Source organism: Haliotis rubra, unplaced genomic scaffold (assembly GCF_003918875.1).
Source record: "Haliotis rubra isolate DU_JTF1 unplaced genomic scaffold, ASM391887v1 Scf866, whole genome shotgun sequence".
NCBI classification, from domain to species: Eukaryota; Metazoa; Mollusca; class Gastropoda; order Lepetellida; family Haliotidae; genus Haliotis; species Haliotis rubra.
Window position 1 is genome coordinate 216,576 of NW_025767597.1, and position 25,782 is coordinate 242,357.

The following is a 25,782-nucleotide window of genomic DNA, read 5'->3' on the forward strand; positions in this document are numbered from 1 at the left end:
TACTAGTTGTTATTAGTTTATACCCCCAAGGAACTACATATTGGTTCACATCTAAGTCATCCACCATTCCGAACCTTTCTTATCCACGGCATACTTTATTCCTGTGAATGTAACACAAAATTATCATGTTAATAGTGACATCGTTTTAGAAGAAAGAACCTTTCATTTTGCCATTTTGATTCGGATTGGAAAATGTGTGCATGCAAGGATTCAGCTTGACTACTGTCAGAGAAACATATGACTGAATTAAGAATTAATATTCGGATTTATTTTCATAGCAAGTGCAGATTGTACAGATTCTCCTGAATCATACTGTGAACAGCATCACTGGCTACTGCAGGCAGCCACGTCAGCCTCAGGGAAGACGAGGAACCCGAATGACTTCCCGGGGAAGGTAATAGTGTTTCTTTCCGTCCTGTAAGGTTTCAGCTCCGGCAGCGTATTATTGACAAGCTTTAGCGGGTTGTTGTTCAAGGCCACGGTTCTGATATGGTGAAGATGGAACAAGTGCTTTACATGTTACTTATACTATTTTGTATACTCCTACATGATATCTGCATGTATAAATAATGGCATTGTTTTGGCCGGCCACTCACATAACGTGGTTTTCTAGAAGAAACTTAGTTTAATTTACCACCTGAAACATCAATCTAAACTCCCGATTTGTAAATCCCCTGTTGCTGAGTCGACCTATTGATGTGAACCAGAAAGCATCTATAGGTTGACAAGTGGAATTATTTGCCAGTGTGTCTATTGAATGGTGTAAACTAGAAAACGTTTAGGTTGAAGGAGGACTTACTTGCTTGTGAGTCCATTGATTGGCGTCAGCCAGAACACATCTACAGGTTGGTCGGGAAATTGTGGAAACGTAATGGAGGTAGTGTTAATCGTGGGCAGCAGGAAGTACATCGTCACACTGCCGGGCATGTAGCCATAGGAACTAAAACACAACACAAAATATTAGAGGACCGTTCCCTTGACATTGGAAATGAATCTGAACCCATTATATTTTACTCTATATTTCGTATTGATTATGTTTGATTTTCAATGGCGCACGGAAGAGGACCTATGTCGACACGTGCTTTATTAATGGATCAAAATGTGAACAAACGGTTGGCAAAAGTGTCTGGGCATCCAATGCTGTTCCCGGGCAGGTCATATCAGAAAATATCAATATATAGTACATGCTATGTACATCAACCTCATCTATTGTACAAACATTCATTTGCGTCCAATCTGGTTAGGTGTGCGGAAGGTCCGGGTTCGATCCCCGACCGCCTCATACCAAAATACGTTAAAATATGGTACTTGTTGGTCCCTGCCTGGCGCTCGGCATTAATGGGTACAACACGGACTGGCCAGCTCGGAGTCAGTATGATGTGTCTGAGTGGGGTATTCATGCTTCACTGCGGCATGGTATCACAGTGGGCTAGCACTATAAAACCAGCTTCAGTCTGGGCTAGTACAAGCAGCCGCACATACACATACAACCGCATGCACGTCGTCATATGAGCGAACTATTCTCAAGCACGACGTTAAACCCAATTCCACCACCACCACCACCACCAATCTGGTTAGTCACTAATTCATTCTTTGTACGTATCTAACTGGCTTCAAATCAACTTACTTACTCCCAAATCAACTAACTTACTCTCTTACACAAGATCCGTACATCAGCCTTTCAACCTATATATATATATTTACTGTATCTACTGTATATACAACTCATCCCCAATCTATTGTAATAACAGCTGACTTATATATTCCCTCACATTGTTTCTCATGTATCACTTGCTTGACAATGACATTATAATCTATGTCGACACGTCGCCTTTCACAGAATAAAGAAGTCGTATATCCATGAAATTATCATCATTGAGCTGGAAGGGTACCATAGGTCCATAACATCCAAAGACTGAATCAATCACTCTGTGAACTTATACAACATACTAACTGCCAGGACAAGTCCATTCATGCTTTCGTGATACCTAACCTCACCGCATCCGTTCCATTAAACAGATTTTTTAACTTTGAATTTACGTCTAAGCAGGCGAATGCATTAAAATATCTAGCTGCATTATGTGTTTTGAAATTACATGGATGGCTTTGTGCAGTGGGCGTAGGCTCTGATGGTGCTGTTGTCAACGCTCGCCTCCACTGAAAACACGGAACCTCCGACCAGTCTCTTATACAGGACAGTTAACCAGTAGTCCTGCAGAGGAACGCATGAACAAAACAAACTCACTAGCTTACATCAATATAAATAGAATATAGGAATGATTGACTTCTCTACAACCTTATTTTGTTGAGTTTAATGTTCAGTGATATTTATTGCTTTAAGAATTTTATCATGTGAAATAATGAATTAGACTAACTATTTGTCATTGTAACGTCTATTCAATATTTCAATGAACTCAGTGCGTCAAGTTCCCATTCTGTTACGCAACATCATTTGTAGTCGTCTTTGGCAACGAAAACATAAATATCTTTCATCGTAATTGCAGAAACTGCTTTTCTAAATGAAGTGTAACTGAATATGAAGTTCTACTAGGACAGGCGTCAATATGATCAAGAATATGTAACATCAGTGAAAAAGAGTGATTATTCCTCATTAGAAATCTTGCTCCACTTCATTTAGATTTAATCAAATTCATTGCATGATGGGTAATTTTGCTCATTCCTTGATAGAAATGCACAGCATTCATCCAACTTTGGCTTTTTTCACCGCCTGTTTTAATAACCTCAGTCGTGATTAATACCACATCATCCCAACAGACTCGTACATAAAATATCAAACATAATTAGGTTGAGATTAACCATGCTTGAATTTTCAATGAAATACTCACACCACTGGGCTTAAAGGCAACATTGCGTACAGTCTATATAATAATAGAGGGTCACTGAAACTCGGTGATTTATTGTTGTAGGTGCTACATGTGTCTACCATTCCCAGTTATTCGTTATCCTAGCAGGAAGATGCCACCATGCCCATCCCTACACGCACCAGCCACATCGCCTGAGAAAGGTTTGATTTACTGGGCTGGACCTTTTTGTAAAAACACTATCCTTGAAAACATTTGATCCAGCAGCTAGGAATGTTTAAAACCAGACAAGTGTGGGCCGTGTACATGCACACTATATACATATATATGAACAAACTGCCAGTTTAATTCATACGGGCTGTGGGTCAATGGTCGTCTCTATACTTACAGGCAATGGATCAAAGGTATCAGTGTCAATCAGTGGATAGTTGTCAAGGTAGAAATCCTGTCTGAGAACTGCTTTCAAGCCCATCCTGGCAGCAATACCAAGCTTGTCCAGCCACCTGGTCAGTGTACACTTTCAAAAGGTGGTGTAGAAGTTGCAATAGAATGTACGTGTCTGTTGTTTTACTTAACGATTTACGAATGAAGGCAAATGCTATCTTGGGCTACTTTTTTTGTAAATATCACTTGAAAAGGAATTATTATGAACTACCATCAGTCATCATTATGCGAGTATAGTTTACTACAGTACAATGTGTATGTGTGAAGTTTTGTACTGATTTTTTACGCACAGAAACCCAGCGACATATCTATCGGAGATTCCCGGAGCTCCGCCGTAATAACAGGAGGACGTCTCTCCCAGCCAGACTGGAGTAAGTGGGTTGGTGCGTCTTGACACATCCAGCGCTGTCTGTATGGTACTGACTAGCGTGTCCATCAACTTGGAATCGGTGAAATTGGGGAGTTGTGCGGTATGGCCGTTGGTGTAGTAACTGTCAACAGATTGTTAGATTGCAATTGTTGAGTCTCCGATAGCAATTAATCGATGGTAGAAACAAAAAAACTATCGATGCATCGATAGTATGTGTGACTATTGATAGTTTAGTAATTGACTTCCGTTGATATATGCGCAGCACAAAATACAGGGTGTTTTGGGTGCAGACTTAAGCAGCTTCAATGAAATTTTGTTTTAACTGTTTACTTGATCTGGGTTTCAAGTTTCTTGTCAGTTATTAAAAAATACTGAAACTACTTCAACTTGTGTTTATTTCATATAAAATATACATTCATTTGGAAAATGACTTCAAATAGTTGTGCAATAGCTGGTCTATAGATTATCGCTATCGCAATAGTATGATGCAATAGACTATCGCTATCGCAATACATGTAGTTGTTTCCTCCTCAATAGTCACCCCTGGTATTTGTCGTCTTTCTTGTCAAGTTGGAAGTATAGCTAACCAGTAAAACGTGATAATTTATTCAGTAGCATGCCTTTTTTATACCAGCAGCCACGCCTATCATGATGAACTTCAACGACAGATGATAAAAGACTACACATCAGAAAGTCATTTCAAGTCATTTCATGCAATAAATGTGGACCCTAGTATTATATATGAACTGATTGATCTTTCAGTAAGCCAGGATGTCTTGATGGAACTGTGTCAAGGAATGTAAGAAATAAGATTAGAATATTAAACCGTAAACGAAGAGGTATATGAGCATTGTACAACATAAATATCAAAATCATTTGCACCTACTGGTGAAAAGTTATTCTGTCAATAGCCCTGCCTCCTCCTGCTGCGAAGAAACTGCAAAAACCAAAATGAATGATCATGGAAGTCTGCGTGGTTTACTGAAAAATAATATGTGTTCCTGGGTCGATAGCCGAGCATCATCTTCATAAATGACAGTAACGCATATCAATGCCACACTTGAGGCCACAGTGGTCAAGATTCCAACAGAGGCAGGATACCCTACGTGAAATAAAACCGCTGATTGCGATGTAATAGAACGCGACAAATCATGCTAGATTAGACCCTAGATGGTTGAGAAGATGTCAGATTACACTTGACCAAAGCTCTATTGTAGTGTAACTTCCAAACCATTGATTAGATTACATGGTAGTACATTCCTTACATCTGATTACTGTTACAACATGTGAACGTCTACTAAGTCTTAACAGAATCGAATAAAAATTCCCACAACATTGTTTAACAATACATTGCTCTGCAGTGTAACAACGAAAGGGTCCAGTTATTGAGAAGAAGATACCTTTCATGCCTGGGTATTAGCTTTGCAACCATGTGCACGACATGCGTATTTCTGAATTGTGTCATCGACTGAGCAGGATACCGAGCGTCATCACTGGTTATGGTGATTCATAAACTGCATATATTCAAACGACCTGATTGTTTCAATATATGTCCAAAGTGGATCGAAATGCTATCTCGTTTATCTGTTTAATGTATTCAGCAAACATTCGGTGTGTCCCCTCGTATCATAAACCCACCACCGGGCAAGACCCTTGATTCTCAGTGTTATCAGTAACTGTCAATTAACACCTCCCTACGTCGGTCGATGTTACTTATGTGTGTACATGTGCATAGGTCAGTGACCTTGCACAACGTGGCATAATGCCCTGTGTATAAAACCTGACTGACATGATCAGGTCATCAACAGACGGATTGTGCGTCTGACTTGTCCATGTGTGTGACAGAACAAGTCTCTGCAGCGGGAACATTGGCTACTCTGTCCTGCTGTGCGTTATGTCACGTGGTTACTATCAACTTATACCATTAAGACCATAATTCCCCACCTATTATAAACATGGCTGCCGATGTCTTCAATTCTACTCTTCCGTCTGTTGACAACCATCCTAAACTACCTTCCGACAGCATTACAAACGAACGCTCTTGGCCAGACGGTGGAGAATCCGGGTAGCGTGAGTTTGCTGTGCCTCACTCACGATTCCCCTACCCTAACTCGTAGCAAAGCAACCGGTAGTTAAGAGATGGTGGTAGACAAGAGCAGCGTCAACGCCAGCCGCATAATACTTTTATGGTCTCGGGCACACAATACACTGTTCGCTGAAATATCTTTGAGCCAATTTCACTTGAATGAAGTTTTCATAAAATTTCGGTAAGACTTTGGAAGTTGGCTAGGTTTACTTTTTTTCTCATGCCAATTCCACTTTTAGTGCAGATCACATCCCATCTGCTTGCCTTGCCGAGTCTAGGCTCATCAGTATAAGACTAGTCTCCAATTTCAAATATCTTACTGTTGGCATTAAAATATTACCTTCATTAAAAAACCACGACGCATTGCGCACACTATATATTTGTCCCGATACGTCATGTGTGTACTTATCAGTCAGGTACCCCGACTGCATGGTCGACCGCGAGCAGGATTTAGCCGCTCGTTGGAAACGTCCAATAATTTGTTTGTACGAGCTGGACAGCCGCTCACCTGTATTTTTGGTTAACATCTAGAATCTCCACTCACCTGTGTTTTGTGTGTACACGTCGCCTGCCCAATGTTGACAATTCGATTTATGTGTTACCTTGACGTTCCAGTATATCTGCCATTACGATCAGTTGACTTATGATCAATGCCTGTACCAAATATTTGCCAACACGAACGCTCTTGGTCACTTATATCAAAGATGAAGCAAAGAAAGTACTCAGTATGATTTGGTAGGGCTCATATAAACTGTATGGCCACGGCTCTGGCGATGTACTCACTCAGCAAAGAACTGTGATTTTGATACAGTTACATAGGCCACGTCAGGTCCAATTACTGGTGTTGCCTCATACCCGGGTGTCGATCGGAGCAGCTTCTTGAAGTTGTAGAAGTCCATACCCAACTGACTGGGACTCACAGTGATGTTATATGTGCCAGGGAATAAGTCAGCTTCTGTAGTGAGTGAGTGAGTGAGTTTAGTTTTATGCCGCACTCAGCAATATTCCACCTATATGGCGGCGGTCTGTAAATAATCGGATCTGGACCAGACAATTCTGGGATCAACAGCATGAACATCAATCTACGCAACTGGGAACCGATGACATGTGTCAACCCAGTCAGCGAGTCTGACTGCCACTCACAGTCATGTTATATTGATCAGGGGAATATGTCAGGTTCTGTAAAAAATAACATAACAGAACATAAGAGGAATGTTATTTTCAAGTCATTCATAATAGTGGGACCTGTACCCTGATTTTGAAGAGAAGTGGAACAATTCTCGAATTCAGCCCCCCAAAAAGATATCAGATTTTCACAATTGTGCACATCGTAATTTGGTATGTTAAATTCGAATCATTTAACATGGTAGCTTTTAGTCATATCTTTCCATGCATATGGTTATGTCAATACCATTTCCGAGTTCCAGGCCTGCCAGTTGGTACCCCTTCGCACTGTTGTATTGCAGCAGTTCTTTTGCGTTGGTAGGATCCCAGTGACCATCCTTCCTCTTCAGGGCGTTCAGACCAAATATTAACTTCCAGTTGACATCCTGGACAAATGTATTAACAGCATTCCAGGAAGCTCCTGCACACACAACAGGCTTAACGATAGTGAGATCACAAATACCTAAAATGTTAGAATATTCGGAGCATCTGTTATTGTGAGCCCCCAAGAGGACTGCACTGGCCTCCTGGATATACATATATGTGCAATACCATAGCTCGACAAACTATTAATATAATAAGGAGATATACGCACCTGTAAATGTATGATTGACATCTGCTGTGCCATGACCTGTAGGGTCAAAGGTCAGGTTGTCACCCCCAGTTCCTCCAATCCTCAGATAGCATGGAGACAAACCTTTAGCCAGGGTCTGAACTTTCTGAGAGCTGGAGGCAAACAACATCTTGGCACTAGGAAAATCGTGGTACTAAGTTGCCACCTTTTTACATAATGGCGTCGAGGCAGAGGAAGAGTTCAAATAAATATCACACATCTACAATGTATTAACGGATAAAACACCAAAACAGAAATGGCATAATGCTTTTAAATACATTCCGTTTCTGCGCTCAACGGTTTGGATACAATGTTCTTACAGACATCTACTAAAACATTGGCGGATCCAGAGAGGGGTGGGGTGTGCGTGTGTGTGTGTGGGGGGGGTCACGAGGTTCGACCCCTCCCCCTTTTGAAAATGACTTAAGACCACATTGAAGATTTTTGCGTTGGTGGAACCCCTGACAACACACACACACACACACACACACACACACACACACACACACACACACACTTTCAAAATTCCTGTATCTGCCCATGTAATATGACCTAGTTTAGTTTCTTAGTGGTTAGCCTTATCAGGACCTTTGGTCTGTATTTTTCGCTGATTTGCCTGAATGTAGATTTGAAATATGACGTGCCCCAAAGTTCAGATACAATAAACTATGTTTTTTATCAGAGGGACCACAAATTTGAGTTTGATATATCTGTCGTTCCTTATATGTCGTTCTAAAATATCCAGCACCTAGTTGGGACATATACACAACAACAAACAAGCAGTTCGTTGTGTTCGTTATCGTTGTTTATGAACGTAGCGTACTGCATGAGTGTGCCCCGAATACAATTTAATAACTTCAAATGAAAGGAATCTTCAATAACATGATATCTATTGACTTATATGCCGATCACCTTGACCTACTCACTTGAAGTCTAATCCTCCCCAGTTCGCTGAGGCAGGCAGGAGATGGGAGTCCAGAGTGACACCAATAAATAATTCATCAATAAATGAAACCACTTGTGTTGTTAAAACTGTGACGGTGACATTGACTCCTGCCGTTGACGTGTGGGATATGAAGGTGGTGACCAAAAGAAGTGCTGACAGTGTTCCCTTCATTGTGTCAGGCCTTTCTTATCGGAATGTTTGTCCCATGTAATCTGCATTTATATGTATAGCGGAAGCCGTTTAAACCAGTACTCGTCGCGACTGAAGAAATAATCTGGTTTAGACAGCCGAATTGTAGAGCTGACACGGTTACCTACGACTAGAACTGAACCAGTTTTGTCACTCTCATATTCACTTTTATTCACTTGTGACAAATGAACGCATTTGAAAAAATCCGACATTTTCGTTTGTTCCTTTACAGGTGATGATTCTCGATGTGGGACAGCAAGCGCGTCACGCAAGACAAAGTGAAGTGATTCATTTCTGTGTATATTTTGAGGAAGGCTCTCATTGTCATGGAGGGCTGCTTCTCCGGAACCTCTGTCTCTTCGTCGGAGGAAGAAAGCACGGTGTCTTCCTCCTTTGGAGTGCTCCTCCCACTCCTGCGTGTGTGGGATTTCTGTTGGGATGCCCAAGTCACTGGCGACGAAATCTGCTGTCGTCATATCAGGGGGGAGAGAATAGAGATGAGCCTAGCCCAGAATGTTGTCATCTTCGTCATCACTTTCGTCTCTGATACGACAGGCATGAAAACCACAGAACACAGTATCTAGACAGTGTTAGGTGCTCATGTTTCCTTCACTGACATGTATAATGTTGAGTCGTCAAGAGCATTTCTTGCAAATATATCATCTTAAATATATAATTTGTTGTGTCGTCATCAATACATGTAGGTAGCCAAGTGGTTAAAACGCGTCACGCCGAAAGCTCACTCACCATTAATACATGTTGTTTTGTATCGTCGTAGGTACATATTGTGTTGTTTCATTACTGATAAGATATTATGGTGTGTCGGCATTGCTACACATGTTGTCCCGTTATCAATGAACACAACGTTTTTTTTCTGATAGTTATTGTGCCTGTGCCGTTTAAGAGACGTAATGTGTCCGTCTCGGCAAGTCTGTTGTTGGCTGCGAGTTTCGGGCTTGAACGAGTCAATGTTCTTGTCTTAATAAGGACTAACAGGATTTATCATAATGAGATCACCAAATACTTGATCTTCAATCTATCTCCCAACTGTATTGGCCTCCCGGATATGCGCATGTGCAATAGCTCGACAAACATATATTATGAGTAGATTTAAGCGCCTGTAAATGTACTGTACCTGTAGGGTCAAAGGTCAGACTATCACCCTCAGTTCCTCCAATCCAAATAGTACGTGACCCAGAGCGTAAATACAGTAAACTATGGGGGAGAGATATTTTAGTTTGGTATAGCTGTAGGTTTGTTAACTGCATGTCGTCCAGTTCTTTCCAGTGATGTGAGGTTGGGAGTTGACTGGAGTTCATTGTTACGCCAATAAATAAGTCATCAATAAATGAAACAGCATGAGTTGTTGAAACAGTGACGTTAGCATTGACTACTCCCGTTTATGACTGGGATATGGAGTAAGAGACCAAGAGGAGAGCTGACAGCATTACCTCCATTGTCTCAGGCATTTCTTATAGGAATGTATGTCACGCTTGATCTGCATTTCCCTGAGGTCGTCTTGCGTGTATGTAGACTGTGCTGTGTCGTCTATGTTTCCTTCATATATCACCAGGTTAAAGATTTTGTAAGTGAATTTTTCACAGAATTTGAGATGGTAAGATATTCATGTGACAAGACTGTGAACAGGTTTGGACAAAAATTACTGAATTTGTGCGCAATACTGTATATACATATCGTAAACGGGAGATGTGGAAGTGATTCCGGCATTGGTGATTTTACCTTCTTAGGTCATTTATGATGTAGTGTGATTGATTATATTCTTGCGTCCACGGATATGTTCTCTTTAATCGCCAACTTTCACATCGTGTAACGGTCTGAATCCCAGCATCTTCCCATCTACCCGACCTCTACCCATATAGATCAGTGCAGGTACATATGGAAGGAGTCGTGTAGACTCAACTTTCTTCATCATATGGAATCCTCGGAGACTTTAGCATTACTCGAACAAGCAGCCATGTGTTCATTGACTAATGTAGCAGAAGCAGTGTCAGTTTCTAAATGCTTTTAGAAAATCAAAAAGACAAATCTTTCTTGATGAAATTTAAGAAAACATGCAGTGAATACAAGTCCTTATGTCGAACAAAGAAAGAAGAATATATTCAACGTCAGAGAGATGATTTGGAGACCTCGACAACTGACTCGAAACGTTTTTGGGGTACAATAAAACGTTTATCAGGTCGTAAACTGCGCCCAAACCCCATAGATGTTGGAGACTGGGTGGATTATTTCTCTACCCCCTACGCAGTCAAGATAATTTAGAATGTATTAATGACGATATACATGATATAGGAGATCCCCCAGATTCTATAAGAGAAATCACTGAAGATATTCTGGATTCCCCCCTTAACAAGATTGGAGATCATTCGCAGTCTCGAGGCGCTAAAGAACAACAAATCTCCAGGACTTGATGACATATTGAGTGAATATCTTAAACATTCCTCCCATGTAATCGTTCCATACCTCGAGATAATATTCAATTGTATGTACCAAAAGGGTAAATTCCCAGAGACCTGGTCTACAGGAATATTAATTCCTTTTCATAAGAAAGGTGACACTTCTATCCCCGACAACTACAGAGCAATAAGCCTCCTGAGCAAAGTCTTCACGTACATCCTGAATCAGCGATTAGTGTGCTGGGCTGATGTGTTGAGTAAATTTCTGAGTGTCAATCAGGTTTTCGAAAAGGTTATTCAGTGGTTGACAGTTGTTTTGTTCTGAATTCTATTATCGAGCCTAATCTTTCCCGCAAAGGTGGTAAATTCTATGTAGCTTTTGTTGATTTCTCGAAAGCTTTCGATTCTGTTCAAAGACATTTTCTTTGGAAATTATTATATAAACACGGTCTGAGTCGTAAAATGGGTAAAATGCTAGAGTCTATTTATAATAGTGTAAAATCTTGTGTTCGCTCAAATAGTAGTTTATCTCGTGTATTTGATTGCCCAATGGGAGTCAGACAAGGGTGTATGCTCAGCCCCTTTTTGTTTCAGTTTTTTTTCACGTAAATGAATTAGTTAATATAACTGAAAGTGAATGTCGGTTTGGTGTCCAGCTACATCCAGATGTTACTCATATTTTCCTTCTTTTATTTGCGGATGACCTTATTTTGTTTGGGAACAGCGTGAGAAGTCTGCAGTTTAAACTAAATGTTCTTAATAGGTACTGTTTAGAATGGAAATTGTCAGTCAACATGCATAAAACTAAAATTGTTGTTTTTAAGAAAGGAGGTGGTCTATTCGGTTTGAAAAATGGTTTTATAATGGTAGTGTTGTTGAAGTTGTTTCAGGATATTGTTATCTCGGATTGTATTTTAGTAATAGGTTACAGTGGTCGAAAGCGTTTGACAATATTTCTATTCAAGCCAGAAAAATGCTGTCATTACTTCTTAGTAGTGTACATTGTTTGAAACCACACTCGCCTCATCTGTACTTCAAATTATTCGATTCTCCTCTATGGGGCTGAAATTTGGGGGTTTAATAAAATGGAAGAACTGGAAAAAGTACATTTATATGCCTGCAAACGTTTTCTAAACGTTAAGTTATCAACGTCCAATAACGGAGTACTAGCCGAGTCTGGTAGATATCCTGTCCAACTATCTGCTGTTTTAAAATGTATTAAATATTGGTTAAATCTTATTAACATGCCTGGATGCCGTTTGCCTCGAAAATGTTACGATATGATGCGTATGTATGATGAGCAACGCTATGAGAACTGGGTTACCAAGGTTAGAAATATCATATTTAAATTAGGTTTTGGTGATGTTTGGGTATCACACACTTACGGAGATAAAAACGTTTTTGTTAAAATGTTTTTTCAACGACTGAAAGATAATTTTCGGTAAGTTTGCTATAGTGATTTATCTAAGAGCCCCAAAACTGTTAACGTATTGTAATTTTAAATTAACGATTTCTTGTGAAACATTTAACTCATATTACTGTATCCAAATATAGATCTTGTTTATCACGATTTAGGTTACGTTCCCATAGTTTAGAAATTGAAAGAGGCCGTTACTATAACATTCCCCGGGAACAAAGAACATGCAAAATGTGTAACTTATACGTAATTGAAAATGAAAATCACTTCTTACTTATCTGTCCAGCCTACATTGAATTAAGACGTAAATATCTTTTGTCGCAATTCTATGTTTTCCCCAATATACTAAAATTCAATTTGTTGTTATCATCCAGAAATAAAGACATTTCCTTGAATGCTGCTAAATATCTGTTTTATGCATTCGTAAAAAGGAAATCAATTTTGTCATATTAAGATTGTATATATTATACATGCTTTCATTGTTATCATTTTATTTCATGTCTGCACCGATGAGTTGTTTTTGTACTCATAGGCCCGTGGCCTCATAGTATCAGAAATAAAGATTTGATATCACCATCACTGGTATGTTCAGTGTTGTGGCTCCAAAAGCAAGTTTTCCTTGTGTATCATCTTTATTGTATATTTCATTGTGTCGTCATTAATACAAGTTGTGCGGTGGGTTAGCCTAAAGTGTTCGCTCGCCAGGCCGAAGGCTCACTCACCATCAATGCTATTTTGTATTGTCATAGGTACGTGTTGTGTTGTTTCAATACTGGCTCGTTGTTCATCTTTCATACATATTGTGTTGTTTCATCATATTATCATGACTGATAACATGTTATCATATACTAATATATTATTACGTGTCGTCCTTGGTACATATTGCTTCGTTTCATCATGGACACATATTGTGTTGTCGTCATTGATAAATATCGTGCATACACTTTTTGGAAACATAATGTTTCCGTCTCGACAAGTACATTGTAGAAATTGATGTCGGGACGAATTGGCAGTATTACATAATCGTTGTTGATACAGTTGCTTAGAAACGCCTGTATAGGTGCATTAGTAGGCACTTGTATCCCATTCATTTCATGTGATAGGACTAAGAGCTTCCTGCATGAACGAGTCAAAGTTAGTGTCTTAATAGCGGAGACTGTTGCTAGTTATATTTACACATGTTACACAATGGCATATGTAACCACACATACTTCGTGTATGACCGGTAGTGTAGATGAGGATCAGTGTTGTTACCTTCAGGTAACTTAGGGTAAAGTTCCGGTAATGCCTTCAGGCCTTACTCTTAGTGCAATGCAGATAATAATATATATGTAAGATATTTCAGGACATGTGGATGAAGGTGCAGTTGGTTTTAAATCACGCGAATCTATAGCCTGGTTAAAAAAAACCAGTCTGATCGAGTCTGGTATGAGTTTCTTTGAAAACGTGTTAAACCTAATCATAATTGAATTCCATTAAAAATAAGAGATGACTGAATCCAGAATACACTTTCAGATTTATTTTCACAGCAAGTGCAGATTGTACAGATTTTCCTGAATCATTCTGTGAACATCCTCACTGGCTACTGCAGGCAGCCACGTCAGCCTCAGGGAAGACGAGGAACCCGAATGACTTCCTGGGGAAGGTTACAGTGTTTCCTTCCGTCCTGTAAGGTTTCAGCTCTGGCAGCGTATTATTGACAAGCTTTATCGGGTTGTTGTTCAGGGCCACGGTTCTGAGATGGTGAAGACTGATTATGAACTTTACATGATAATTTGTATATTGTATGTTTCCTGAATAATATTTGCATGTAGAAGTAGTAAGTGTTGTAATGGTCACTCATATTACGTTTCAACTGATTTTCCGTGGTTTTCTAGAAGAAACTACTTCATTAAATGTATCACGTATATGATCAATCTAAACTCTCGTAGTGGAAACTCACCGATAATTTGTCGACCTATTGGTGTTAACCAGAGAGCGTCTGTAGGTTGACAGGAGGAACTATTGGCCAGTGTGATGTGAACCAGAAGACGACTTGTCTAGGGGATGACACTTACTTGCTTGTCAGTCCATCGACTGGCGTCAGCCAGAACACATCTACAGGTTGGTCGGGAAATTGTGGAAACGTAATAGAGGTAGTGTTATCCGTGGGTAGCAGGAAGTACATCGTCACACTACCGGGCATGTAGCCATAGGAACTAAAACACAACACTATGTATTAGAGTATACCTCGACTTTGCATGAACATGAATCAACACCCATTATTTTTTGCTCTTATACTTAGCATTGAGTATCATTCTAACTAATCTTAAAACGTGCATTACAATGAAGGAAAATATGAATACTTGACAGCTTTATATTTACACATATGTCTCAGTAGAATGTTCTAGATCAACAATTGGTTAAACCTGTGATTATTCAATTTACATGGATGGCTTTGTGCAGTGGGCGTAGGCTCTGATGGTGCTGTTGTTCACGCTCGCCTCCACTGAAAACACAGAACCCCCCGACCAGTCTCTTATACAGGACAGTTAACCAGTAGTCCTGCAGATGAAGACGTAAATAAAACAAACTCAATATATTCTGTCATTAACATACAAGTAAAGATAAACCATGTCTTGCCACGTTAAACGTTCACTTCAGCATGTTGCTCAAAATGTTTAATGTAGTGACATTTTCGTAACATGTGTCTTTGAAATGACCGATCAATGTTACAGCTCAGTCCGTGTGAGCATTTTGTTTTCTGCTGGACTCCATCTGCATCTCAGAGGAAACGATTATCTTCTACCGTTATCATTATCCCCTGTACCTAATCGTAGTATATATGTTCTTTTAATTTGTGGCTAGATTATCTAAAATTGCTCATATCTTAAGGGATGGTGTAAATCCAGCTAGGGTCCATGCAGGAAGCAAATGTACCGTAAGTCCCCATGGTCCCTTGTATGGTGATCTACCTTCAGTTGTTGGCAATCCATAACCTGGCTTTATATTGTATTGTTATCTAAAAATATCGTTTTATGATAACATGCTAGTTTTACTTTAATATCTGTGATAAACTAGTAGTTTTACTGTTCTTCGTCAACAAGCTTTTAAGTTTTACTTTTATTGTTCTCTAATACAATAATTAATTGCTCACGTCACGATATGGCTGAACTATTGCCAAATTGACTTTAAATTTTAACTCACTTACTTTACTGTACTTCACTATTAACTGTGGTGAAACCACGTGTGATACGGTTTGACTGACTGACTGAGTTTTGGTTTTACGCCGCTTTTAGCAATATTCCAGCAACATCACGGCGGGAGACACCAGAAATGGGCTTCACACATTGTACCCATGTGGGGATTCGAACCCGGGGTCTTCGGCGTGATGAGCCAACGCTTTAACCATTAGGCTACCCCACCGCCCCGTGATACGGTTTGAAAGTATGACAGTGTATATGACCAGGAATATTTATAAGGCCAGATTAGTGAGTGATTATTGCTTAACGCAGCATCGGCAATCTTGCACAATCACTACATGGTGGTTCATCGAGATACATGTATATCAGTCAACATACTTTCACTAGTGTTACTATCTGTTCTGTGTGTCAAGCCAGTCAGGAATTAAACTTTGATCCTGATTCGCGCATAGCTACAAAAACGTTAATACTGGAGAATATCTGGGTTTGATTTTCAAACAGATGCCATATGGCGTGAAGGCCGCATGGCGGTGAATTCTTTTTTTTTATCAGAGGTTTTAAAGATGACCGAACTTTTATTTGTCTTGTCCTAATAATATAAAATCGCAAAACTCGTTATGAATTATATTTTCATGTTTCTGGTCACATTCTACAAAGTAAATAGGAGTTAAGAAATCTCCCAGTCGTCCCAGTTAAATTCAATAAAGGTAGGGGATTGACAATTATAAAAACATCACGTGTTTCTAGATAATTCTCCTGGTCCCACACTGACCAAACAAGAGAATAGTGCTCGATGTGGACCGATATTTTAACGCGATTTAGGCCACTTTATCAAGTAACAATTACAAAATGATTAAGTGTTATACATATTCACTTGTAAATAAGAATCTATTATAACCTTCACAAGCCTAAAAGCACATAGCAGGATATGAACACACAGAAATGTAGTAGTATGGTGACCGCACATTTCCGAGGTGACGTAACGTGACACAACCTCGAAAATATACGGCCACACTGACGTCATACGCGTATGACGTGTCACGACGATAGATCTCGTGACGTCACGACCTGCAAACGAAGGTAGTGACGTCACTTGGTGGTGACGCAACCTCGAAAATATACTACCACACTGACATCATACACGTATGACGTGTCACGACGATAGATCTCGTGACGTCTCGATCTACAAACGAAGGTAGTGACGTCACTTGATGGTGACGCAACCTCGAAAATATACTACCACACTGCCGTCACGCCCTACAACGACGGTATTGACGTCACGTGGTCATTGAACTGTCACAAATAAGGATAATGGTCGTCTAGTACGTGTTCGTGCATGTACGTGTGTGTGTGTGTGTGTGCGCGCGCGCATGTGACATCTACTAATGACGTCACACAAACCAAAATGACCACCATAAGAATCCATCCGTCAAGCTAAATTCTCAATTGCTCTCAGACGCGTTTTTACCTCAGAAATGCACCATTAGCGTGCCAATAATATTTGAGTTTTTGAAGGAGGTTAGGGAATCTTGTGCTGTCTATGTAAAGCTCTCTACAATACTAGACCGCAAGAAACACCTAGACACTCTTAATCACACGACCACCCCGTCTGTGTAAAGCTCTCTACAATACAAGACGGTAAGACGGTGATATTCTACATGAAACAAAATGTGAGGTAGAAAACGGCAAAGCAGCAAGAGTGGTACCGAGTGTTACGTTCTTTACCTCGTATCGTAAACCCAAAGCGGGAATGAATAATAATTTTGAAGGAGGTCTGTAAATGTCGTACTGCCAATGTAAAGCTCTCTACAATACTAGGCAGCAAAACAAATGTAACAAGACACTCAAAAAATAACACACCCTCCAGTTTATGTAAAGCTCTCTACAATACAACATGGGAAGGCGGTTATATTCTACCAAATACAACAAAGAAGATGTTGGGTCGCACAGTCTATGTAAAGCTCTCTACAATACTAGACGGCGCGAACACCCGTGATCCCTCGTTGTTTAAACCACCCCCAAAATATACCCACGAGGTAGACAACGTCAACACTTTTATATAAAACACAACAGAGACTAGTAAAAACAACATTTCACAAATTTTATTCGTAAATATGCACATCTACAGTTCTACCCACAAAGCAACTCAGTTTACAAAACAGTTCTCATGTCAGTATCAAACCTGACGGGGCACGTGATTTTGAGAAATGCGCACGACGGGCTGAACCTGTTGTGTTCAAAGTCTATGTCGTCTTCTGCACACCATTTCCATAGTCTTAATCCACACCATGCACATACGACCTTGTCCGCCACACCCGTATAAAAGAATCCTCTCCGGACTAGCTGTCTTCCCTTTTGAACCATTTGTTCTGGCCAGTCCTGGAAAGAAACCATCCTGGCGTAGCCGCTGAGCATTGCTTCGTAACAGTAATTCTGGCTTAAATCCGTCAGTAGCCTCCTAGGTTCCCCCATGTGTCTCCGCGTGTACCCGCAACTGTCTACCACCGTTTCTCCTCCATTCTCCCTTTTGCAAAACGGTAATTTTGAATCCACATTATCATCGCTGAAACGTTGGATACCATATTTCCCGTCCACAGACAACGTGTCTTCGTTTCCAGAGTGCGATAATGGCGATACTTCTCCCTTCTTATTGAAGAAAAGTTTACATCTTTCTCCATCGTTCTGGTCATTATACAAATCGGGAACGTAGCAGCAGGACATCGTTGCACGTAGCACTCAAAATATACAACCTCGCTCTCGGGCAGACGGCTCCCAACTAGCTACTGCTTGCTGGGGTGCGTGATACTCTCGACACCATCTGCGGTTACGTGCGAAAAGAATAGGGGGGTGTGACCTAAGGGCGCCTCGTCCTGTCATTGGACGGTAAGGGGTCAAATCCGGGCCCTGGACATAATTATACCTATTACATCAAACACGGTCGTTATCGCTGCGAGTACCTGACAGCGTAAGCGTTAAAAGCCGGGCTTGACACCTCCTTGTATGGTTGCCTATTAAGACTGGTTTTGCGACGAGATGACGGCGTGGGAAAAAAATTGACAACATTCCTACAGCTCTATCAATAACCTATTTTTTCCCTCGTCAAAATCCATAGCTCTTAAAGTTCTCGAGTATATTCTTCTTGGCATTATCATACCATCTGAAAACCATGGAATCGTTTGCAAGCGTATTACTTTTACTGAAATGACTAACTATATCGTCGTCAGAAATACCTCGAGATCGCCAGCTACCGAAATATAGACAATGGTGACCGCAAGCTACTGACGATAGACTTTTGCACGAACTCTGTTGTAGGAATAATGCAAACGACCGTATTTTGTCACAAAATCGTGAAATTCGGGCCATATTCGCGTGTAATCTATACCGTACGAGTCGTGCATGTGTAATCTACCGGGTGCTCTACGCTTTAAAGCGAGCCAGTGACTTCGGTTCGCTTTTCTGTCCGTGTTGCAAATAAACAATATAGGATATTTCAGTCTCTTCATCCCGACTATTTTATTTCCACACACCTCTTCCAAAGTATCTCTGCTACTTATACGCCATAGTTGTTTTAAGGAAAGGCTCATTACGACCAAACCATTCCAAATCTCGACCGCACAACATTTTAGAAGGATATGTAACTCGTCCCTCGCCTACGTCAGTGTATAGCGGCATTTCTAAAGTGGTCAAATTCTATTACGCTGTCCAGCTCTCTATAACACACTAACGTCAGAGCTCGGGCGCTGGCTGCAAAAATTTCAATTCTATGCCGACCTTACCAGAGCTCTTCGGATACGCGTGTGACATGTCAGCACCTAAATCGTCGTTAAATCGAACACAAACAATGTAGTGCCGCTCTAAAACTCTTTGAGAGTTACTGTGTGCGTGGAATTTCTCCCCAAACCCCTGTATTTCTAAACAGCTCTAGGTATGTCTGATACATCCGTGTAGAGTCGGGTTCGAAATTGACGGTATGGCATCTTTTGCCTACCTCCTGACCGTTTACTTTAACGGCTATTTCCATCAATCCAAAAGGTTGGAAATTAAAAGGATTTTTGTTCGAAACCCCCGCAAAGGATTCGTTGTCAACGAGACCGAGTACTATTCTTTTAGGAATGTGACCCATTATTAAATGTTCGGAATTATATTCTCTCAGGCCTTGGGAATGTCGTGGTGCCGTAGTTTTCACCTGGGCTATGGGATATTTCATGGTACTTCCACGCCAAACCTCTAATATGGCTATCTCTAATAGCTGGTGCTACGTTTACTTGTCTGACATGAAATTCGGCTGAGAGTATATGGCAAGCATAACCGGGTATGCGAGTACTGGCCTCGTCCGTAGTGGAGTGTAACATATAGAAGTTATTCGGGCTACGTATCAATTTGATTATTAAAGGTACCCCGTCTATGAGGTATCTATGCTGCATGAACAAATCAGAGTGTAATTTTCCAACGAGTTCTAAGGGCCTACTGGGCACACATTTTTGCCGTCGTTTCGCGAATACGGGGTTGGAATCTTCATTGCCCGGAGAAAAGTTATTAAAACACCCTGCCTTATCTTTACTGAAATTCTGTGCTACCAAATTGTTGTCTATTTGCGATTTATCGCAGCTCAGTAGTGTTTCTATGTACGCTCTGTACGGGTATGTACCCAAACTGCCTGTTAATTCTAGTTGATTATAGCCCGCTATTACTCTCACCTCCCAAATAGAGAATGTAGAGTATTTGTCACGGGGCTAACGCCTCTACAGCCTAGTCACCCTCTCCCCATCAGCCATCACATTGTCAGCGACTGTAGCACGACCATCCGTCGTCTTAAATTCGCATACAATTCTCAGGTAACATTCGGCCAAGTCTACGTAGCTGTTTATAGGGTTATTGATATCAAACCTTATGGTGCCGTCCAACTGCCCGAGGCCTGTAACGGGCTATATTTAGTCCAGTGTGAATCCATCATCGTGGAAACCATACCCGTAATGAAAATAAATCCAGTTCGCTTTTACTGCATTGCGCTGTGTTCCATATCCCTCGACATCGTGATGGATGCTATGATATCTCTACTAAAATACCAAACGCCTCTTAGACTTTCTCCTACGTTTCTTTCTGCTCGGGAGGGATCCAACAGTCGGAATTCTCTTTAGAGGGCGTATTATTTTTTACTGAGGTGTCTGAGTACCGAGCACTAACGAGTCTACGCTTATGGCTCGACGCCCCCCGATGGAAATGATCCCAAAGCACCTTTCATCGTGCTTTTAAGCGCCTTGCTACTACGTCGTTTTATACTTTCTGACGCTTTTGCACTACCCGTCACCACGTCGCCCACAACACCCGCAGCAGCCTTGGCTCCTCCCTCAATAGTATTTTACCCGTTGACTTTAGCAGGGGTATCGCTATTCTACCTATAGCCTAAAATATTCCCGAGTCCAGCACCACCTTGACCATAATGCCTGCCCACGCACACCGGTATGTGATTCCCGTACATCCCTTTACAGACGTCTTACGCGCTTATCCCTCGCTTTTAAAATGGAGTATCACCACCGACCGACCGCTAGCAAATGATACGGGTCGTCCATGATCGTCTCTTATAAGAATAGTCACAGAACGTTATCTCGTCAAATTTTAAAGACAGATATTGAATAGGGTTCTTTTCGCCACGATACTACATCTTTTAACATTTTCCTTTTGACGGGTATCAATGTCAACAGAGGCCTATTCACGTACGACCAACTATCTGGTCGTCTATAATGTCGGCATAGACGTACATATTGTGGAAAAGTTGTTCTTTGGAGAAATTGGAACACGATCGCTACGGGTCGCGTTCTGGGTCGAGCACGATTACACGGGTGTCGCCCCTTGCCTCGGGCACTACGGTTGTGAAACCCAGCATGGAAGCCAAGTAAGGAGACACGTCGAATCTAGGACCACAATTGCCTAGAACATGTCTCACCTCTTCAGCATCAGACCCCTCGAAATCACTTTCCACAAAGCCCGAGGCCATGTAGACTAAATCGTCCTGGGAGTACACATATTTACTAGTCTCTTTAGGTGTTATCAATTCTATATCGATTTCCACACCACCCCCTGCATTGCTATGTTTATGATATTCTTCACGCCACGCTTGCAACCGCGCGTTGATGGAACTATTCATAGGATCTAAGAAGCTCTACTCCGAGGGTGTACAATAAAATGATGACAAAACCTCACGATCTTCGTATTTATGGTTATTTATTTCCTTTTCAGAACAATCTTGGGTATTGGTATAAGAGGTATTATCTGACCTCTGCCGTTGTTACGGCGTCGCTCACCACCCTCATCGCCCGTGGCGAATGTGACACGTTCTCCGCTGTATACGTCGTCCTCGGTATCATCGCTGCTATCGCTGTCGTCGTTATACAAAGCTACATCGTCCCGACAATGTAGCAATGCGTCGCTGTCCCCAAACGAAGAAGAAGAAGAACTCGTGGTGGTAGACGTCGTCGTATCGTCTATGCTAGTACTAGAGTCATCGCTGTAGTCGTCGTATGACGTCGAAGAATAGTCGTCGTCATAGGTGCTGGTGCTACTATTGCTATCCTGGTCTTCGTCCGTTGTAGCTTCCCCCCACGACCGTCGTCTGCTCAGCATTTCATTCCCCGAAACGCAACTCTGAGCGTTATGGCAATCCATTCTATTCACTTTTGTTTAGGTCGGTATACGTCTATTTCTCCGTTTTCTCTGTTAAACTGGTTTCCACGCACTCTAAACTCGTCGGGCGTGTTCGGTGTTAAATCTAGCAGTATGTAAGTGTGTGGTTGTGATGTAGCTTGGGCGTAAGCCTCTCTTATAAAGCCCGACTGACCCGGAAATATTTGTCTAGCTAAATGCTTTATCTGACTTCTGTCCCGCGGATTCTTGTACACAACAATGTGTGTACAATTTGGAACTGTCGCTATGGAACATTGTTCGCGCAAAAATATTCTGTTGTAAGTATAGTATGCTGGTCTGTCTGTGATGCGATCTCTTAACAAACCATCTAAGTAACTCTTGCTTTCTCCTTTGTCAAATCGCCTGCCGCGTCGTCGACAACTAGCCAGTTATACTTGGAAGCGTCAACGTAGCCTTCTACGTCGTCACTAATCTTTTGCACGAAATGAATGTCGATACCTCCCTTGATGCAGATGGCTTTTATAGGATCGTATACGGGTTGCGTTTCACTGTAGACCCATACTATAACGTCTGGTAATTTTTGTAGTAAAGGCCACGGACCATCTATATCGTTTTCTAGCATGTGCTTCACGAAAGTGGTTTTACCCGCACCGCTAGGACCTCCTATTAAGAGTCTGAATATCTTTGGGAACTGGAAATGAATTCTGTCGACTAGACGTTTCTGCCCGTCAGCGCGATAGTCATCCATGTTTACTCGGGAGTTGGTGACAACGCTATGGGCTTCTCTCTCTCTCAACGCGACAGTATATAAATGGGGAGTCTCTCTCTCAACACGACAGTATATAAAAGGGGGGTAAGAGTGTACGAGTAGAGAAGGGAATACGCTTATGCCGTATTTGTGTTGCGTGCGCGTGTATGCGTTGAAAATGTCGAATACCCCCGAAGAGGATTGTCTTTATTTGAAATTGGAAACCACGGCAAGAGAGGGGGAAAGAGACTCGTGTGTATCAAAGCATGCGTGTCTGACGGTGTTGGGATTATTGGTAGCTATCGCATGTTGCAAGCTGATCGTCATAGCTTTACCGCTCCACTCATATGGAACAACACCCCCCTGGTCATTTGTCGCGGGAAGAGGTGTGAATCTAACGGATAACGAGTGTATGCGCAATCAGCTACGCCTTTCAACAACAAAACGTGTTTCCATTTGTTTGAAAGAAAATTTACCCATCGTAGATATCAGGCAATTTATAGCTGGTAAAGAGACAATTTTAGGTATTTCTATCTCCATGGAGGAATGGCGTAAATTAACCGCTAACATTGCGCATATAAATAATCTTATCAAAGCATTACCGTGACGTCTTTGTTAAAACGCGTATTACTGTCTCGGGTTTTCTAGTGTCCGTAGATTTTACTACTGAAATAAATGTAGGGAGAATGTATAACCACACCCGAAGGCATGACACACCGTTCCCAAAAATTACGACACGCTTTATTCTAAAAGTGTCACACGCCCTTCCAAATGTAACGACTTACTGCTCCAAATGTATGACGCTGGGTCGTTTCAAAAGTATGACGCGTTGTTCTAATAATTACACACACGCTGTTCCAAAAGTATGACAGACCCCTTCCAAATTCGTGTCATTAGCCGTGGACCCGTTCCATAGATTTTACTGCTAAAAAAGCATGGGTAGAACGAATAATCATACCAAAAGGTATGACATGCAGTTCCAAAAGTATGACACGCTATTCCTAAGAGTATCCATCGTCGTACACATTGTACGACTAACTGATCTAAACGTATGACGGGGGAAAGTTCTAAAAAACTGTGACAACCATACACCCCTTTTTTTTCCAATCCAGACCTCGACATACCCTGTTTGGGGGGTGCGAGAATATCGACAGAAATAGCGGAATATACATTTCCAACGGAACACGCGATCCGTTCGTTTATTTCTTTAAAAAAAATAAATATTATTATCATCATCGTTGTTATAATCGACACGCCGAGAAGGGAGGGCGTGCGCTTGTTCAGGCACTAGTATCGGAGCCTGCTGTACTGCCTATCAGCTCGGGCCACGAGCTTCTGCAACTCGATGTCTATCTCGACGTTGGTTTCTCCCTCCCTCGGGTGCTGTTCGCCGTCCTCGGTGTCACGCACAGGCGACGGTAATGCTGTAGGGTTCTTCTTCTTCTTCTTCTGCTTCTTCTTGTTCTGCGTCGCTGCTTCGTCGCCGAGTTTTCTCTTTTGTTCGTGGTTGTCGTGGTCGGCTTCTTCGGCGGGTGGTTCGTGGTTGTCGTCGCCGCGAGTGTGTTTTTTTCGTGGTGGTGTTCGGTGGTGCTCCTGCTGTTGTTGGTCGTGCTCGGGTGGTCTGCGTCGTCGTTGTTGTTGGTGGTGGTGTGGTCTCTTTTGGTCCCCTGAAGTGACAGGCTGGAGGATGATTGTATACTGAGACGCAGAGCCACCATGACGTGTGACATGCCGTTCGTCAGGGCGTAGCTGATTTGGAACACGTTGTCGTTCTTACACATATGATCGTTTGACTGTAGAGACATGACCGTAGGTGATGGTGAACGGAGCAAGGTGAGGAAAAGGCTATTATACAGCTGGAGACGAACAAAGGGAGCTGTTCGTGGCTTTTATAGTAGAGAGCGACTGTCTAACGAGCTATTACCGGTCGGACGCGGATCGACGAATCACGAGGCATTGGTTTCGTAACTGTAAGGCACGGTATAGGTCAACCTAGAGGTTACGGGGTCGCGAATAATGCGACGTTTTGTGTAACAAAACCTGTATTCTTTAGTTTGAACGGTGGTGTGCACGCCCAGCCCACGCTTAAGCCCAGCCCTCTTGAGAAAATAAGGGTACGTGACGCATATCTTCCCCCGGTTTTTTCTAGGCTTAAGAGCTGTCCTGACCATGGCCTTGAAATTCAGACGAGCCGAGGCGCGATAGTTCAATGTGAAACCTCGAATTTTGCAACTTTCCTGAGGACCTTCACTTGGAGGATGGTGTAGCCTGTAGGTGTAATTTTTCGGTCCGCAGGTGACAAATTCGTCAATCCAATTACCATCCTCTATTTCGTCAGTCCACTCGCCCAAAGAATCACCGAGCTTCAAACAGAGGGGGGCGTCATCGTTTTGTACGTAGATGACCGAATCCGTGTCAAAGTACAACACGTTTTCGCCTAAGGCGTCCAAGGCCTCATACAGCTTCAAACGCGCTTGTGCTGTTACCCATGCGGCTAAGACGGGATTGCTGGCAGTATGAGGTATTAGGTGTGTTTCCTTGGGAGAGTAGGTGACGAGTAGAGTGTCGGGGCTAATCAAAACGACGTCTTTCAGTTCTATGGTCTTGTCGTGAAAGAGGTCGTAGAAATTTCTCTCGTCTGTGATGTACTGGCACTGGGTCTTGTCACTAGACTGACCAAATTTGCCCCAGTGACTGTTCATCATAAACTTGGCTATGGCGCGCATACCCTTGTTTTTTTTAATA

The 25,782-nt window shown here is 41.8% G+C and overlaps 1 protein-coding gene across 3 annotated transcripts in view; it reads right to left on the reverse strand.

The window, feature by feature from the left end:
- Positions 1-244: 244 nt before the first annotated feature.
- Positions 245-25,782, reverse strand: part of LOC124263026 (heparanase-like) — a 197,915-nt gene continuing 172,377 nt past the window's right edge. For 2 of the 3 annotated variants that reach the window (XM_046697644.1, XM_046697645.1), the window contains exons 6-10: positions 3,557-3,757; positions 3,211-3,325; positions 2,097-2,212; positions 800-940; positions 245-484 (exon numbers count right to left, since the gene is read on the reverse strand). In XM_046697644.1, the coding sequence (XP_046553600.1) occupies positions 325-484; positions 800-940; positions 2,097-2,212; positions 3,211-3,325; positions 3,557-3,757 (733 nt within the window). In that variant the 3' untranslated portion in view covers positions 245-324. The remainder of the gene's footprint in view (positions 485-799; positions 941-2,096; positions 2,213-3,210; positions 3,326-3,556; positions 3,758-25,782) is intronic. The other variant, XM_046697641.1, reaches the window with a different exon arrangement.